This window comes from Dipodomys spectabilis, unplaced genomic scaffold (genome assembly GCF_019054845.1).
Source record: "Dipodomys spectabilis isolate Male_0828 unplaced genomic scaffold, ASM1905484v1 ptg000043l, whole genome shotgun sequence".
NCBI lineage: Eukaryota > Metazoa > Chordata > Mammalia > Rodentia > Heteromyidae > Dipodomys > Dipodomys spectabilis.
This window is the reverse complement of record NW_024870720.1, coordinates 29,953,014-29,971,322: the sequence shown is the minus strand read 5'-3', so window position 1 is coordinate 29,971,322 and position 18,309 is coordinate 29,953,014. Positions and strand designations below refer to the sequence as shown.

General features: G+C 38.0%; 1 protein-coding gene across 4 annotated transcripts in view; it reads right to left on the bottom strand.

Moving 5' to 3' along the window:
- The window catches only part of Uso1 (USO1 vesicle transport factor), a 77,960-nt gene that overhangs the window by 21,219 nt on the left and 38,432 nt on the right, over positions 1–18,309 (bottom strand). For 2 of the 4 annotated variants that reach the window (XM_042678043.1, XM_042678044.1), the window contains exons 10-14: positions 16,755–16,895; positions 9,365–9,453; positions 8,074–8,228; positions 6,166–6,377; positions 4,541–4,561 (exon numbers count right to left, since the gene is read on the bottom strand). In XM_042678043.1, coding sequence (XP_042533977.1) covers positions 4,541–4,561; positions 6,166–6,377; positions 8,074–8,228; positions 9,365–9,453; positions 16,755–16,895 — 618 coding nt within the window. The remainder of the gene's footprint in view (positions 1–4,540; positions 4,562–6,165; positions 6,378–8,073; positions 8,229–9,364; positions 9,454–16,754; positions 16,896–18,309) is intronic. The other 2 variants (XM_042678045.1, XM_042678046.1) reach the window with 1 other exon arrangement.

The following is an 18,309-nucleotide window of genomic DNA, read 5'->3' as shown; positions in this document are numbered from 1 at the left end:
AGCCACAGCGCCACTTCCAGCTTTTTCTGCTTATGTGGTGCTGAGGAATACAACCCAGGGTCTCATGCATGCAAGGCAAGCACTCTACCACTGAGCCACCTTCCCAGCCCCTTCAATCAGTTTCATAAACAAGTTCCTTCTTTTTGGCTAGTCTGGGTCTCAAACTTGGTCTTGAACTTTGCTCAAGGCTACTACTCTGCCACTTGAGCTATAGCATCATTTCTGACTTTTTTGAGTAGTTTATTGGAGATAAGAGCCCCACAGACTTTCTTACATGGGCTGGCTTCAAACTGCGATCCTCAGATCTTAGCCTCCAATCCTAAAACCTCTAGCTAAGATTACAGGTGTGAAAAACAAGCTCTCGATAAAGGAAAAATTTCTACCTTCTTAAAATCAGGAAAAATACAAAATAATCTTCTGGGGGAGGTTAGAATGAAGTCATAAGAAAATTGAAGGGAGGGGGAATCTGGGAATGTGGCTTAGTGATAGAGTGCTTGCCTAGCATGCATGAAGCCCTGGGTTCTACTCCTCAGTACCACATAAACAGAAAAAGCCAGAAGTGGCACTGTGGCTCAAGTGGTAGAGCACTAGACTGGAGCAAAAGAAGCTCTGAGACAGTGCCCAGGCCCCGAGTTCAAGCCCCAGGATTTGCCAAAAGGAAAAAAAAGAAAATTGAGGGAGGGGTGAGGAGAGTTGAGGGAATATGATGAAATATTTGCTCATTTGTACAACTACTTAATGATAATAAAAATCTAATTTTAAAATCTGAGCCATTTATAGTTACATTCTATGAGAACATATTTCCAAATAAGAAAATAGTAACAATGACAATGACACAAACAAGTGACATGTCACATGAGAAATCACAACATAATTAAGGGTTGAAAAAGTTTATTTAAATTATCTAAGTGCCCTGAATCACTAAGTACTATACTGTTGCCAAATACAGTTAAGTAATATTGAAAATTAGCATGTCCAGAAAATTAAAGGTTTCTAAATTTGAATACAATATGTTTATGTCTTCTATGTGCATTATTCCTAGTTTATGACATTGCAACTTCCCATATTTACATTACTATATAAGCAGTATTTTTAGAAGGAAAACATCTGAAATAATGAAAACCATCATAGTAATAGATCACTAAATATTCAAAGATAGTAGCAAAGAATAAATTTAAAATAATCACTATGTTCTGAAAAATTCCTCCTGCCCAAACTATTCTAGTATCGTAAACTTTGATGTGAGTAGCTTGGTCTTCCTATAATCTATTCTCAGGTATAATTGACACTGAGTTGAATTAGTTCAAATTAGACTTCTTCAAATACTTGCCAAGTAAACACCAATGTGTATTTGGTTTCCATATGATACATTATTTTTCTGTTTTCTTTGCCTATATGTCATTACTGTGCTTACAATATATCTTTATGTTACTACATAAATTGGAAAGTTGAAAATTACAGTCATTCTCCGTTAACCATATGCTATTGAAAACTTATAACTACTCCCGTAACAAACTTAAATGTTATGGTTATGTATAAATTTATTCTTAGAATAACCATTTTCGGGTACCAAATATATCCACATCACATAAAAAACTTTTGTGTATACTATAATGATCCAAATTTAAAAGCTGAAGATAAATAATGTTATAATTAGATGAATATCTAGAAATATGTTAGTGGATCTATGTCTTATATGGTTTGTTGGGAAAAATGGAACAAAGGACTAAATTTAAAAAAACACACAGAAATTATGAGATGAACATAGGAGTAAATTCCTTAGTCTTAAGTGCCTTGGTAAGTGTGACTTAAAATATAGAAGCCATAAAAGTAAAAACTGAGTGGAAAGCAAATCCCCAACAAAATACCAAGTCAAAACAAAAATGACATTGTAGGAAAAATACCTATAATTGATTTCAAAAAACAAAAGTTGGCTGAGCACCAGTGGCCCACACCTATGATCCTAGCTACTCTAGAGACTAAGATCTGAGGATCATGCTTCAAAACCAGTTTGGGTAGGAAAGTTCATAGATTCTTATCTCCAATTAACCACCAGAAAACCAGAAGTGGCACTGTGGCTCAGGTGGTAGAGTGCTCACCTTGAGCTGAAGAGCTGAGGGACAGCACCCAGGCCCAGAGGTGAAGCTCCATGACCGACCAAAAAAAAGTTGAACTTCTTATATAAAATGGGCAATGTGTGTATATGATCTATTGAGATTTAGAAAAATAAAGAGACTAAAATTGTAATTTCAGCATATTCTGAAGGCCTAGTTATTAGAATCAGATTTTACAGGATGAAAGAAAACTTCAAACTAAATATTTCAAATTGACCCATCTAATCTTTAGCATAAGCTATTATGTTTATTTAATTTTCCACACAAAAATACCTCTATATATTTATTTCAAGTGTAGTTTTTTTCTACTTTTTTCAGCCTTGAGCTGAAGAGCTGAAGGACAGAGCCCAGACCCAGAGTTCAGGCCCCATGACCCACCCAAAAAAAAAAAAAAAAAAATATATATATATATATATATATATATATATATATATCTTTGATTGTAAAAATATTCTTCATAGCTGAGTGTTGGTGGTCCATACTTGTAATTCTAGCTATTCAGGCTGAGATCTAAGGATCGCAGTTCAAATCCAGCATAGGCAGAAAGTCTGTGAGACTCTTTTTTTTTTTTTTTTTTTGGGGGGGGGGGGGCGGTCCGGTCATGGGGCCTGAACTCTGGGCCTGGGCGCTGTCCCTCAGCTCTTCAGCTCAAGGCTAGCGCTCTACCACTTGAGCCACAGTACTACTTCCGGCTTTTTTCTTTTTGCTTATGTGGTGCTGAGGAATCAAACCCAGGGCCTCATGCATGCAAGGCAAGTGCTCTACCACTGAGCCACCTTCCCAGCCCTGTCTGTGAGACTCTTATCTCCATTAAACTACTCAGAAAAAGCTGGAAATGGGCTAGGAATGTGGCTTAGTGGTAGACAAAGTGCTCGCCTAGCATGCATGAAGCCCTGGGTTCAATTCCTCAGTACATTAACAGAAAAAGCTGGGAAGTGAAGCTATGGCTTCATGCCACATCTGGGAAGTAAAGGTGTGGCTCAGGGACAGCACCCAGTTCCTGAGTTCAAGCCCCAGGACCAGCAATAAACAAATAGATGTATTTGTTTAGTACATTCTAGTCTATATTTGGTATATTCTACAACATATTATGGGTGGTAAATTAGAAGGTCTACTCAAATACCAAAAATCAATTGACAACATTTTTGTATTTTACTTTATATAAATTAATATCTCCTCCCAAGCACATTATATGCATGTATGGAATATCACAATAAAATCAGCTGGGTGTTGGTGTCTCATGGCTGTAATCCTAGCATTAAGGAGGCTGAGATCTGAGGGTCGCGGTGTGAAGCCAGTCCAGGCAGAAAAGTCTGTGAGACTCTTCTCCAATTAACCACAAAAACCAGAAGTGGAGCTATGGCTCAAAAGTAGTAGAGCATGGGGCTTGAGAACCAAATCTCAAGGATAGTGCCCAAGCCCTGAGTTCAAGCCCCATGACTAACAGAAACAACAACAACAAAACAAACAAAACAAAAAACCTTTTGTACTAATAAGAGAAAAAAAGTAATATCCTCTCAAGATTCCATTTTAAGTAACTGATATGTTACTTATAAGACATTTTTCTTAACAGCAAAAATTCTGAGGCTGGATATGTACAGTACTTGCCTAACATGCACAAGGCCCGGGATTTAATTCCTAGTACAATGGGAAAAAAAAACAACACAACTGTAGCTTAAAGCTACAAATTGTGTGTGTGTGTATGTATGTGTGTGTATATGTTTTAACGACATGTTAAACTATGATCATAAATAATATTCCTGACAAGATCTTAGTTATTACTACCCACATTGTACAATTAAAGATAGATTCCTAAATATAGACATTAAGCTATATACACTTTGTGCTAAACATTCAAAAGAAAACCAAACCAAACAAATACAAATAACATGCTCTCCCAACACATCAAAAACTAATCTCCAATGATGGGTGTAGCATATGGATTATATGCAGAATAATCCCTAATATTAAAGACCACTCAAATTATAAAAATTATACTTACTACTATACTTCATAAATAAAAGAATAGCAAACTCACATATTCCTTCACATGCTGATTACTAAAGATAACATTCTTAACCCTAAATTTTACTTCCAATAAAATGGTTTTAGGGAAAATAAAGAAGCAAGCTTGGGGAAAACACACAAAAACCCAAACCAAGAAATTCCAGAAGTGCAAGCATCCCCGGAGGAGGCATAGGTACACAGGTTTAGATTCTCATTACCACAGTTCTTAGTAATACCAGTAGAGGTCCCAAAGAAAAACATGGAGAGCCACTTGTGATAGAGATAAATTTGCTAACAGGTAAAAGTGTGAGTAGAATATAACTTCAAACAAGCAGTTATAAAAACCAATCAGCAAAACCCAAGACAAAGAAAAAGCCTTGTTGTAAGAAAATGCCTAGGCTTAATCAAGTGATACATACCCGTCGGTCGATCTTATCACCCTGTAAATTATACATTAAAAATTATTCATAGTATTGCTACTGTAGAAAAATCTCAATCTAGACAAGTCCCTTAAATCCTTTTTAAAGTTCCTCTATAATTTAAGCCCATAATTTGGGACAATAGTCTAATCTTTTAGCATGTAAAGGTAATATATTTTTCAGAGAAAAAAGGCTAATTTAATAGTACTGTGTTACTTGGAGTGGAAGGAGGATACCACACCATTATCTTTAGTATTTCCTATTATGCATACTTCAATAACAAAGTTAAAAGCATTCAGTTATTGTTGGCTTAAAAAAAAGTATTTTGAACAGTTAGCGCCAAGAAAATGCCAAGTATTAAATAAATAAAGATATTTTTGAAAACTATGCAGTTTTTTTTATTACTAGGAAAACCAGAATAAACACATATCACTCTTTTCACTGTAATTAATCTTAAAGCTTTCATTTGTATCCTTTGTAGCTGGCAGTAATGTTTCTCTAGAAGCTCAAATAAGGCCTGAGAACTGGGGCTGTACCTAAGTGGCAGAGGGTATGCATAACATCCCCAGTACCAAAAAGGAAAAGCAGTTCAAGACAAGGAAAAATGCAATGTGTGACCAAATTAAAATTAAGAAGGACATAGCCCACTATAATAGGGAGTGGGTAGGATAATTCCACTGCTAGGACAAATGAACAATTTTAGATTTTTCCAACACATTAACCTTCCCCAAGTACTTGAATGTCAATGACTTTATGGTTTTGCTAAAGTATGTTCTTCAACTGTTCAGCAGCAAGGCTAGTACATGTAGGCAAGTCATATAGTGAAGTGACATTCATAAATGCCTTAGCAGCCATACTTCAATAAAGCTTTATTGTTCTTGCTTACGTGTCTGAAGGAACACAAAAATTCTTGTTTTTTAAAAAAAAATTCTTGTTTTTCCACAATTTGCTCAATAAATTTTATGCATTAGGATTGAGAATTCACAAACATCTAAGGATTATACTGTATGATACATATGCAATGTACTGCTATTCCATTTTTCTTTCTAGATTATGATTCCTGGAAGATAAAGCAGTTCATAACTGTTTTATTCTACTCTTATAAACTGATCTCAATTCAGCTACTGAGAAGAGAGAACTGCATGCACTGTGGATGATTTAAAAGATGAAAAAAAGAAACCAAAATAAAACAAATATCTTTATATCTATAACTTGAATTTTCATTATGATGTAGATCTTGAACCTATTTTGAAAACTATTCCTGGGCTTAGTGGTAGCCACGAAGTGATAGCATGGATGAAGCCCTGAGTGCAATACCTCAGTATCACATAGCCAGAAGAAGCCCGCAGTGGAGCTGTGGCTCAAGTAGTACAGTGCTAGCCACTGAGCACAAAGGGGCTCAGGGACAGTGCTCAGGCCCTGATTTCAAGCCCCAGGACTGGCAAAAATAAATTTAAAAATTTTTATTAGTTCCTTTCTACAAAATCGTTTCTAGTTACAATAAAACAGTAAGTATATAAGTGCTTTTTTTTTCTTTTCATTTGAATCTTCAAAGAACATCCTTAAGTCCTGTATCACTGACATCAAAATAGATAGCTGAAGCTTCTTCTCAGAGAATGTTTTACCTGTGACAGGATGTTGGTACACTGTTGCAGTAAAGAAACTGGAGGGTTGCCGATACTTGTAGCAAGTTGAACCCTGAGCAACTGTTCTTTCTGAGTAGCATTTTCTTGCAAAGCATGGGCAAGGGCCACCGCAGCACACCAATTTGAAAGTGAATCGGTAGAAAACAAACCTCCACATAACAACTGACCAGCTGAGACTGAATTACCTGTTGCTATAAAGAGGACAAGCAGAAGGTGATAGTTTATTAGACACTGACTATATGGAAATAAAATTTAAAGACAATTTTTAAATTGTTTTCTACACATACAAAAATAGTATCAAATAGTATCTAAACATTTGTTTTAAAATAAAGCCTGTGTTTGGGCTTGAACTCTGGGCCTGGGCACTGTCCTTGAACTCTTCAGCTCAAAGTGAGAGCTCTACCACTTGAGCCACAGTGCCACTTCTGGTTTTCTGGTGGTTAATTGGCGATAAGATCTCACAGACTTTCCTTCCAGGGCTAGCTTTGAACTGGGATCTCAGATCTCAGCCTCCTGAGTAGCTAGGATTACAGGCGTGAGACACTGGCACCTGGCTACTAAGTATGATCTAAATGATTGTTAGTAATATTAAGAAACAGTTTCCAAAACAGTAAATCTACTTTTTGAAACAAATGAATGAGCCAGGCTGGTGGTGGATCATACTTGGAATCTTAGCTACTCATGAGGCTGAGGTCCAAGAAAGGCAGTCTGAAGCCAGCCCAGGCAGGAAAACCCTTCAGACTCTGATCTCCAATTAACCATCAAAAAAGCCAGAAATGGAGCTGTTGCTCAAGTGATAAGAGTACAAGCCTTGAGCAAAAAGTTCAGGGACTGTAAGTTTAGGCTTTGAGTTCAAGACCCAGGACAGGCACAAAAAATAAGAACAAACAAAACAAGTGATGATGGCTAAGTCCAGAAAATCATCACCTTAATTGAAAACAACTTTTCTAAAAATAATGCCATATTTTAGTTATTTTATTATCTCCCAAACCTTATTTTCATTATGGTAAAGTATTTTACCAACTTGTTGTGTGTGTGTGTGTGTGTGTATTTATTTTTTTGTTGGTCTTGGGGCTTGAACTCTGGGCCTGGGTGCTGTCCCTCAGTAATTCAGCTCCAGGCAAGCCCTCTATCACTTGAGCCACAGTGCCACTTCTGGTTTTCTGGTGGTTAATTAGAGATCAGAGTCTCACAGACTTTCTTGCCCAGGCTGGCTTTGAACCACAATCCTCAGATCTCAGCCTCCTGAGTAGCTAGGATTACAGGCATGAGCCAACGGCGCTGGGCTAAAACATTATTAAACAGACAAAAAAATATTTCATACCTTATGTAATTAAAATGAATTCTACTAATATTTCCAATCATCCATGTCAAACTGCTCGCACCAAGTTTAAAAAGTTAGCAGACATAAATAAACTCATTTGAGGTGAGTTGAAGTATTAAAAGAATATATAAAAAAGGTAATGGCTCTAATCTATATCGGACAATGAACCAAAATGTTAAGCATAATTTAATAGTCTTTAAAATGGCAATCATGATTAATGGAGTTTCTGTTTACTGGTATCTGTTATATGTCAGCTATTGGTGTAAATGCTTAACATACATAATTGTACCAATTCTTAAAATATTTCTAATGAAATAGAATCCCACATATAGATGTGTACCATTATCACTTCACAACTTGATAAAGCAAGAGAAAAAGAAATTGTAAGATGCAACTCTGCCATGGCTCCAAATGTTCTCTCTATAAATTTATCTTTAGGGTTTTTTTCTAAATATACAAAGATATTTTAAAGTAAAGCATGAGTCGGAGATTTAAATAAAAGCTTGAAAAGCAATGATTTACTTTTTAAAATAGGTATTAGGCATTAGGACCAAATTATTTACCATCAATAGTGGAAGGTAGAAGTGTTGCCACAATTTCTCCTTGTCCTTTTTGGTTTTTATATAAGAAACACTGGAAACAATAGAGAACAGCACATCGCAGTACAAATGGCTGCCTTTCATTAACCATGGACATAAGAAGTACTACAATTGCTGGCCTGTGGAATTTAAAAAGAAAAGAATGAAATGAAGCATTACAACCCAAATACATTGATCAATTACTAGTCATTTTGTTAACTGAAGAGGAATAGGACACCATCAAGTAAAGGGCTTCTAATTCCATAGCTGAAGATAAGGAAAGTATAGTTTATAAAAGTTATTTGTTTACATTATCTATCTGGAAAAATGCAGCTAAGAAAAGTGATTTGTAGGGCTGGGAATGTGGCTTAGTGGTAAAGTGTGTGCGTAGTATGTATGAAGCTCTGGGTTCAACTCCTCAATACCACAAAAACAGAAAAAGCCAGAAGTGGTGCTGTGGCTCAAGTGGTACAGTGTTAGCCTTGAGCAAAAGGAGTTCTGGGACAGTGCCCAGGCCCTGAGTTCAAGCCCCAGGACTGGCAAAAAAAAAAAAAGAAAAAGAAAAAGAAAAGAGACTTGTTTACCTTATCTGAGAAGTGGGAAGGAGCCATCTGAACCTAAATATCTAAGGTCCAAGACACTCTGGGACTTGAAGTCAGGGCCTTATGCTCTTGTTTTTTTTAGCTCAAGGCTGGTGCTCTACCATCTGAACCACACTTCCAGTTCTACTTTTCTACAGATTAATTAGAAATAAGAGCCTCATGGACTTTTCTGCCTGGGCAGCTTTGAACTAAGATTCTCAGATCTCAGCCTTCTGAGAGTAGCTAGGACTATACGCATGAAACTACCACTGACACTCAACTAGAACATGCACTCTTAAAGTATCAATATGTTTATATTGCCAAACAATTCTAGATTTATAATGTATAACTAAAGGTGTAGTTGGATGCTTGTGGCTCATACCTATAAATCTAGCTACTCAGGAGTCTGATATCTAAGGACCAAGATAGCTATCAAAGATGGCTTGGGCAGGAAAGTCCATGAGATTGATTTCCAATTAACCACCAAAAAGCTGAAACTGAAGCTGTAGCTCAAGTGTCAGAGCACTAGCCTTGAATGAAAAGCTAAGGGACAATGGTTAGGCCCTGAATTCTAAGCCTAGTAACGGCACCAAAAGAAAAAAGTAAGATGTATGATTATATGAGATATTTTAACAACTCAATTAAGTGTTTAACTTAGTTGGGTTTAGAGCAATCTAGTATTCTCCTTTTCCTACCTTGGTGGGTTGGAAGGTGCATTTACAGAAGCAAAATAGTCTTGGTTTACTTGGCAGCCTCGAATAACTTCTGATACTGTATTTATGGTCTGGTAAGAGAGGAAAAGAACATGTAGAGAAAGTAAGTCAAGAAAACCTGCTTTCAAAAGAAGAAAATCTTATATCCTACTTTTTGATTATAAATGCCGAAGTTCAGAGGACCCTGCCTCCAAGTTAGTTAAAGCACTATAATCTTGTGATACTTTTCCAAGCTAAAGTTTTAAAATATTAACTATGGGCCTACAATTACAAATAACTTGACCACATGCATTTAAAATCTCAAAAACAGAAACTAATAATATACTCTAAGAGACCAAAAGCATTTTTACAAATAGATAGAAAAAAATGACTTAAAATGGAATAACAGATTTCAAATACAATACAATGGGTATAGAAACATGGCTCAAGTGGTAGAGCACCTGCCTACTAGTCATGAGATCCCAATATAAGCCCCAGTGATGAAAAAAAAGTTATGCATTAAAAATTCTATCTAACAATTAATTAAATTCAAGCACCAGTGGCTCATGACTGTAATTGTAGCTACTCAGGAAGCTGAGATCTGAGGATCGCAGTTCGAAGCCAGCCAGGGCAGGAAAGTCGAAGAGATGCTGGAAGTATAGCTGTGACTCCAGTGGTAGAGCACCTGTCTTGAGACAGCACCCAGGCCCTGAGTTCAAACTCCAGTACCAGCACATGTGTGCACACACACACACATGCACACGCACACACACACATACACACACAATTAATTTGAAAAACCTTAAAGAAAACAGAATGAGACAAAATATTTCAAATACTGTATTACTTATAAGTATATCCTATTTTACCAACTAGAAATAAACAAACCAAATAATTAAAAAAAAAACTAGGTCCAAAAAGTCTAATAATCTATTAATAGAGTTGCAGAAAGAGAAAAGAAAGGGTAGGATCTAAGTGGAGGGGAACAAACAAATAGACAGAGGAATGGAAGGCAAATAGTCATAATATTCAATGCATGTAAGTGAAGATGGAACTTGAAACGAGAGAATGGGATTGAAACTTCTTTGTACAACTATTCGAAGATAATTAAAAACAAAACAAACCAGAAACAACTAGGTCCATAAAGTCTAGCAATCTATTCAGAAAATTACAGAAAGGGCCCAGAGTGAGTAGCAAAATAATTGGGGATGGGAAAAAGGTCTATAACATAGCATTGTCATCAGTAAATTCTAGGACACCAGAAATAAAAGATCTCAAAAGCTCTAAAGTGAAAAAACAGGGCTGGGAAGTTGGCTCAGTGGTAGAGCGCTTGCCTTGCATGCCTGAGGCCCTGGGTTCGATTCCTCAGCACCACATAAGCAAAAAAGAAAAAAGCCGGAAGTGGTGCTGTGGCTCAAGTGGTAGAGCGCTCGCCTTGAGCTGAAGAGCTGAGGGACAGCGCCCAGGCCCAGAGTTCAGGCCCCACCACCAGACCCAAAAAATAAATAAATAAATAAAGTGAAAAAACAGATTACATTAAATAAGGAATAGGAGCCATACATGCAGTGGCTCACACCTATAATTCCAGCTACTCCGAAGGAATGATATGGAGGCTTGTAGTTTAAGGCCAGCCAGAGCTTAAGTTAGGCAGACCCCATCTCAACCATCAGCTAGGCAGAGTCATTACAGCTACACCAGAAGCATTACAGCTACACCAGAAGCCTTAACAGGGGATTGAGGCCCAGGCCAGGCCAGGCATAAAAGTGAGATCCTATTCCAAAAATAACTAAAGCAAAAAGGGTTGAGTGAATGTTTCAAATTGTAGAGCCTATCTAGCAAGCTCTATGCCCTGAATTCAATCCCTAAAGTTGAAAAGAAAAGAAAAGGAAAGGAAAGGAAAGGAAAGGAAGAAAGAAAGAAAGAGAAAGGAAGGAAGGAAAGAAGGAAGGAAGGAAGGAAGGAAGGAAGGAAGGAAGGAAGGAAGGAAGGAAGGAAGGAAGGAAGGAAGGAAGGAAGGAAGGAAGGAAAAAGAATTCAGAATGGCTACAGTCTTCTTTTTACTTAAAAGGCTTTTTATGTTGTAATTTTCACAGAATGGAATTTGCAGTGGCCAACAGACTGAGAGAAATATAAATGCTTAAGAGTAACAAGAACTGACAGGTGATAAAAAAAAAAAAAACAGTAAAAATCAGTTGCTATGCCAAAAACAAGTAATCTGAGGATAGGAATGTAGCTATTTTGTGTAAAGGTTATTCAAAGTAAATAATGCCTTGAGACATTGTTTTATACAGGCCTAGGCTGGAAGTTTGAGTTCTCATTCTGCTTCCTATGTGTATTTCCTCTTCTTCCTTCTCATTAGTTTCCTCATTATTATTATTATTACTATTTTGGTGGTACTAGGATTTGAACTAGGGGAAAAGTGCTCTTGAGCCATACTCCTAGTAGCCCTTTCTGCTTTATTCTTCAGATAGTGTGTTGTACTTCTGCCTGGAATCAGCCCAGAATTATAATCTTACTATTTCTTCTTCCTACACAGCAGGGAATGCCATCATGCCCAGCTTTTTTTTTTTTTTTAAATTTTCTTCAGTTTTTTAATGTGGTGCTGAGGAATCGAACCCAGGGCTTCATGCATGCTAGGCAAGCACTCTACCACTAAGCCACACTCCTAGGCCAGCCCAGCTTTTTTTAAATTAGCTTATATCCCTTTTCTGGTAGTGGGGTTTTACTGTTATATATCCACACATGTTAATACTGTATTCTAATCAATTTCGTACTCTTCATCACACTCCCTATACCATTCCCACCAAGAAATAGTGTCCCCAACAGATCTCCTTGTTCTGTTTTCATAGATAGGAATAGTCTATTTTGACAGTGCAATCAATGTTTTTGGTCTTTTTCTTTTTTCTGTGCCAGTACTGAGTCTTGAACCCAGGGCACTAGGCACTGTTCCTTAGGTTTTTGACTCAAGGCTAGTACACTACCAATTAAACCACAGCTCCACTTGGGCTTTTTGGTGCTTAACTGAAGGTAAGAGTCTTACACATTTTCTTGTCTGGGCTGGCTTTGAACCTTGATCCTCATCACTCAGTATTCTGAGGAGCTAGGATTACAAGCATGTGGTGTCAGGACCTAGCTTCAATATTATTTATCCTCTTCCCAGGCTCTCCCCCCTCCCACTATTCTCACCAACCCCCAGTCTATTTCTCTTCCCTCTCCTTTATTGATCAACTTTTATTGAGCTTCTCTGTGCTGTTCTCATATATACTTGTGATGTGTTACACAGTTATTCACCTTCCCTTTTCCCTCTCCTCTTTCTAAGTCTCTTGGCTTGATTCATGTTCTATTGTTTAACCATCTAATTAATGGCTATACTTCTTAACTATAACACTGGAATGCTGTTGTAAAAGTTGACTAATGGTGGTTTCCAATGCTAAATTCTATAACTAGCCTGTTACTAACTCTGAAAGTAGAAAAGCTCAGCATCAAATCTACGGGAGAGGCTGAGGTGGGGAATAATGAATTTAAGAGAGTTTTAGTGTGTATAAACATATTGAAAATAAAGTAAAATGAAAAGGAATACACCTATAACTTACAAAAGAGAAAACAGTACTCAAAAAAAAAAAAAAAAGATAAAAAGCTGGGTGTTGGTGGCTCACGCCTATAATCCTAGCTACTCTGGAGGCTGAGATCTGAGGATCTCAGTCAGCCCAGGCAGGAAAATCCATGAGACACTGATCTCCAATAAACCACCAGAAAACCAGAAGTGGCACTGTGGCTCAAGTGGTAGAGCACAAGCCTTGAGCTGAAGAGTTGAGGGATAGTGCCCAGGCTTAGAGTTCAAGCCCCACAACCGAAAGGAAAAAAAAAAGATATAAATCTCTATTCTCTATTTGGCTTAGCAGCAAGTGTCATACTGTTAGTACAGTCATTAAGACTAGGCATAGAATTCATGATTTTAATACCTATTGCTTGGGAGGCAGAGATCAGGAACTGTTTGAGGCCAGCTAGGTAAAAAGTTAGTGAAACCCTAATCTAAATGAACGAGGCTGAGTTTGGTGGCAAATGTCTGCAATCCCACCTATTCAGAGGTATAGGTAGGAAAATTGCAGTCCAAGGCAGACTGGCTCTGAGCAATAAGTAAGACCGTATCTAAAAAAATAACCAAAGTTAAAAAAAGGCTACAGGGCTGGGAAAGTGGCTCAGTGGTAGAGTGCTTGTCTTGCATGCCTGAGGCTCTGGGTTCCATTCCTCAGCACCACATGAACAGAAAAAGCCAGAAATGGCACTGTGGCTCAAGTCGTAGAGCACTAGCCTTGAGCTGAAGAGCTCAGGGACAGTGTCCAGGCCCAGAGTTCAGGCCCCATGACCGACAAAAAAAAAAAGGCTAGAGAAGTGGTTCAAGTGGTACAAAAGCCCTGAACTCAAACTCCAGTACTGCCGAACAAACGATTTTTTTAAGCACTTAATGATCTAAATAAAAACTGATTTATATATAAATTCCACAAACATCTAATATTTCCTACTGATTTAAGTATAAATTCCATTAAAGAACTTGGGCAACAAGAAAAAGTAAAGTTTATTGGAGGTGTGTATGCAAGAGAGGAACTTAAACTGGTCAGTGGCTCACACCTATAATGCTAGCTACTCAAGAGGGTGAGATCTGAGGACCGTGGTTCACAGCAAGCCTGGCAGAAAAGTCCCCATGAGACTCTTACCTCCAATTAACCACCAGAAAACCAGAATTGGCACTGTGGCTCAAAGTGGTAGAGCACTACAGACTTGATCACAGAGGCCCAGGGACAGAGCCCAGGCCCTGAATTCAAGCCCCTAGACCAGCAATAAATAGATAAGTGTATTCTACAACATATTATGGGTTGTAATTAAAAAGATAGTGGAATTTAAAGTAGGAATGAGTGAGGCCAATGATAGCTGCATTTTTTATTTTGGTTTTTTAATATATTTTTATTGTAAAGGTACTGTACAGAGGGGTTACAGTTACATGAATAAGGTAATGAGTACATTTCCCATTGAATATTATTAACCCCTCCTTTGTTTTTCCCCTACCATCCCTTTCTGCATTACAAGTCTTTATACTTCTTTTGGGTCTGCTTTCTCAGCTGGTAGTCTACAATCTAGTGATGCCTCCAACCCTACTTTTTGTTGGTTATTTTGGAGATAAGAGTTTCATTAAAAACTCTTCTGCCTGGGCTGGCTTCAAACTGCAATCTTCTGCTCTCAGCCTCTGAAGCAGATGAGATCACAGGTATAGGCCATCAATGCCTGTCAGAGGGTTGCTTTTGTAATAAAACATTTTGTTGGCACTTTTACTATGCGCATGCTAATTTGGGACAAATAAAACTAATTTAAATATATTAAACTTTTCAAAAACTTTGATTTTGGGTGTATGGGGGATAACAGTATTGAAGTTTGGATTCAGGGCCACTCCATTGCAAGTATGACATAATATGACTGAGCCATACCTCTAGCCCTATTTTTCACTGGTTATGTTTAGAATGTATTTCCACCTCCCAACTGGCACACATCTGAGCAGTGGTCCTCCTCCTCTTAGGCTCCCTGGCTGGAGGGAAGCTCCAGCTTCACTCTGTGGAATTGGAAAAGTCTGAGACTTTTTCTGTCCAACTGGCCTGGAACTGTAATACTCCCACTTTTTAGTCTCCTATGACATACCTTGAGATGACAGGGATGACAGGCATGTGTTACTGTGCCCAGGAATTGTTGGGTAGGGGTCTCATGAACTTTTTCGACTATGTTGGTCTCAAAACAATACCCTACTATTCTCAGCCTCCCAACTTAATTTCTTTTTCTTATAGATAAGAAACAGAGAGCCAAGTGCCAGTGGCTCCTGCCTATAATCCTAGCTACTCAGGAGGTTGAGATCTGAGGTTCTCAGTTCAAAGCCATCCCAGGCTCTAATATCTAATTAACCACCAAAAGAGAGAGGGGGGGAAGGAAGGAAGGAAGCAAGGAAGCAAGGAAGGAAGGAAGGAAGAAGATGGGGAGAAAAAAAAAGTGGAGATATGGCTCAAGTGGTGGAGTGCTAGCCTTGAGCGAAAGAGCTCAGGGACAGGGCCCAGGCCTAAGTGCTAGCCCCAGCACAGGCACCAAAAAAAGAAACAAAATATGGAACTGTAAGTGTGGCTCAAATAGTTGAACATTAGGTATGAGTAGGAAAACTGACAGAAAGCACATAGTCTGGTTTAAAATCACAGTACTGTCACCACAAAAGAAGAAAAAAGGAACAAAACATGCCATGAATCAAAGTACAAGAATTTAATATTCTATGAATCAACTTGGTAAGACAATCATTTTGATTTCAAAGTGAAACTATTTCAAGTGAAACTATGTTTTTTTTGTTGTTGTTGTTTTTTGTTTTGTTCGTGGGGCCTGAACTCTGGGCCTGGGTGCTGTCCTTCAGATCTTCAGCTCAAGGCCTCAAGGCTAGCACTCTACCACTTGAGCCACAGTGCCATTTTTGGCTTTTTCTGCTTATGTGGTGATAAGGAATCAAAACTAGGGCCTCATGCGTACAAGACAAACACTACCACTGAGCCACCTTCCCAGCCTCAAGTGAAACTATGAATCATAATGGATACTTTTTTTCAGAATACTTCATTATTAAATTAATGAAAAATTAATTTTCATGACTAAAATTTCATTAATAAAGTTAACAAAAAATGTTTCTGGGATGGATCTGTTAAGCTTTTTTTTTTTTTGGGGGGGGGGGGGGGGTCCAGTCATGGGGCCTGAACTCTGGGCCTGGGCGCTGTCCCTCAGCTCTTCAGCTCAAGGCTAGCACTCTACCACTTGAGCTACAGCGCCACTTCCGGCTTTTTTCTTTTTGCTTATGTGGTGCTGAGGAATCAAACCCAGGGCCTCATGCATGCAAGGCGAGCGCTCTACCACTGAGCCACCTTCCCAGCCCCTGTTAAGCTTTATTATTATTTATATATTGCAAAACTTTAAGAATAAGTATAGCTTTTAGAATAATGTCATAATTATCATTTACTAAAGTCAGTTAGGAACTTAACACATGAAAACACTTTTTTTTTTGGCTAGTCCTAGGATTTGAACTCTGGGCCTGGGTGTTATCCCTGAGCTCCTTTTGCTCAAGGCTAGCACTCTACCACTTAAGCCACAGAACCACTTCCAGCTTTTTCTGTGATTAATTAGAGATAAGAGTCTCACCAACTTTCCTGCCTGGGCTGGCTTTGAACCACGATCCTCAAATCTCAGCCTTCTGAGTAGCTAGGATTACAGGAGTAAGCCACCAGCGCCCAGACTAATTATTCTCTTTCCTTCAGCGAATATCTAATTCCTCTGAGGATTCTTGATTTTGACTTCCACAGAACGGTTTTTGCCTTTGTTCATATACCTCAGTCAGGATGTCAGCAGGAATTCCAGTAGCCATTAGGATAGTGCAAAGCTGCTGCAATAATCCACACTGGAACATAGCCTTCTGGCAGCTACTGGTAGCACCAGGAGGGTTGGTGGGAGACACCAGTACTCGAACAAGCTGTGAAATATGAGAAAAGAAAATATGCTTTTAAAGATTTGTAAAGGCTTAAGGCAAATCTGATCTATGCAAATAGGAGAATATATATGAAGTCTCCTTACCTGTTCAGCTAGATTGAGGGGATATTCACAGTAACATCACTTATTACATTATGCTACATTATTACATTATGCTATTTGCTTAAGTTTATCTCTTCCAGATGATTGTGAACTCTGAGAATAGCAACTGCCTTGGCCATTTTTATATCCCAAACAACACGCACAGCATTTAGAACATACATATTCAATGATGAATAAAATTAAGTTATTTAGATAAAGAAAGATGAACTACTTAGTAAAAAAGCAGGTCTGAAAAACAAATGGTATGATAAATTTTCCTTAAACTGGAAATAGTTGAAGAGGTGTTAAAACTAACAACTGACTAAGTGCCAGTGGCTCATGTCTATAATCCTAATTACTCTGGAGGCTGAGATCTAAGGAACATGGTTTAGAGTCAGCAGGAAATGCTATGAAACTCTTTTTTTCTTGTTGTTGGTTGTGGGGACTGAATTCAGGGTCTGGATGCTGTCCCTGAGCTTTCCTGCTCAAAGCTAGTACTCGACCACTTGAACCACAGCACCACTTCTGGATTTTCTGGTGGTTAATTGGAGATAAGAATCTTATGGTCTTTCCTGCCTAGGCTGGCTTTGAACTGAAATCCTCACATCTCACTCACCTGAATAGCTAGGATTACAGGTATGAGCCACTGATGTCCAGTATCTTGTCTCCAATAAATTACCAAAAAAGCCAGAAGTTGAGCTGTGCTCAAGTGGCAGAATGCTAGCCTTGAGCAAAAAAAAAGCTCAGGGACAATGTACAGGCCCCAAGTTCAAGCTTCATGACCAGAAAAAACAAACAAAAAAACAAAAAAACTCTAACACCTTAGTAAAAGATTTGCATCTTAGCTAAGATGCTAGCTTGTTAACTGTTAATGCTATTTAAATTTGTATGATTCAATAATTACTCTGAACTTGAACATGAAATTTTATTTTTTTTTTACCCCCACCCCCTGAACATGAAATTTTAGAAACATGAGGAAAGTCACCCAAACAGCTACTCAGGCGTATTTACAAAATCTTAAATATACCATGCATTCAAAAACTAGAATTGCATGCATATACATGCACAAACTCTTGTATATTGAGACTAAGGAGGATATTTATGATTCTCCTTAATGATGAAGTGTCAGACAAATGTTACTTGTTACTTTAAGGTAGCTACACAAAAGTAAACAATAATATAGCAAAGCAGATAATTTTATTACCACAGACAGTATATAGCAAATGAATTATGTTTTCATTAGAAGCAAATTTTTTTTTTGGGTCCGGTCGTGGGGCCTGAACTCTGGGCCTGGGCACTGTCCCTCAGCTCTTCAG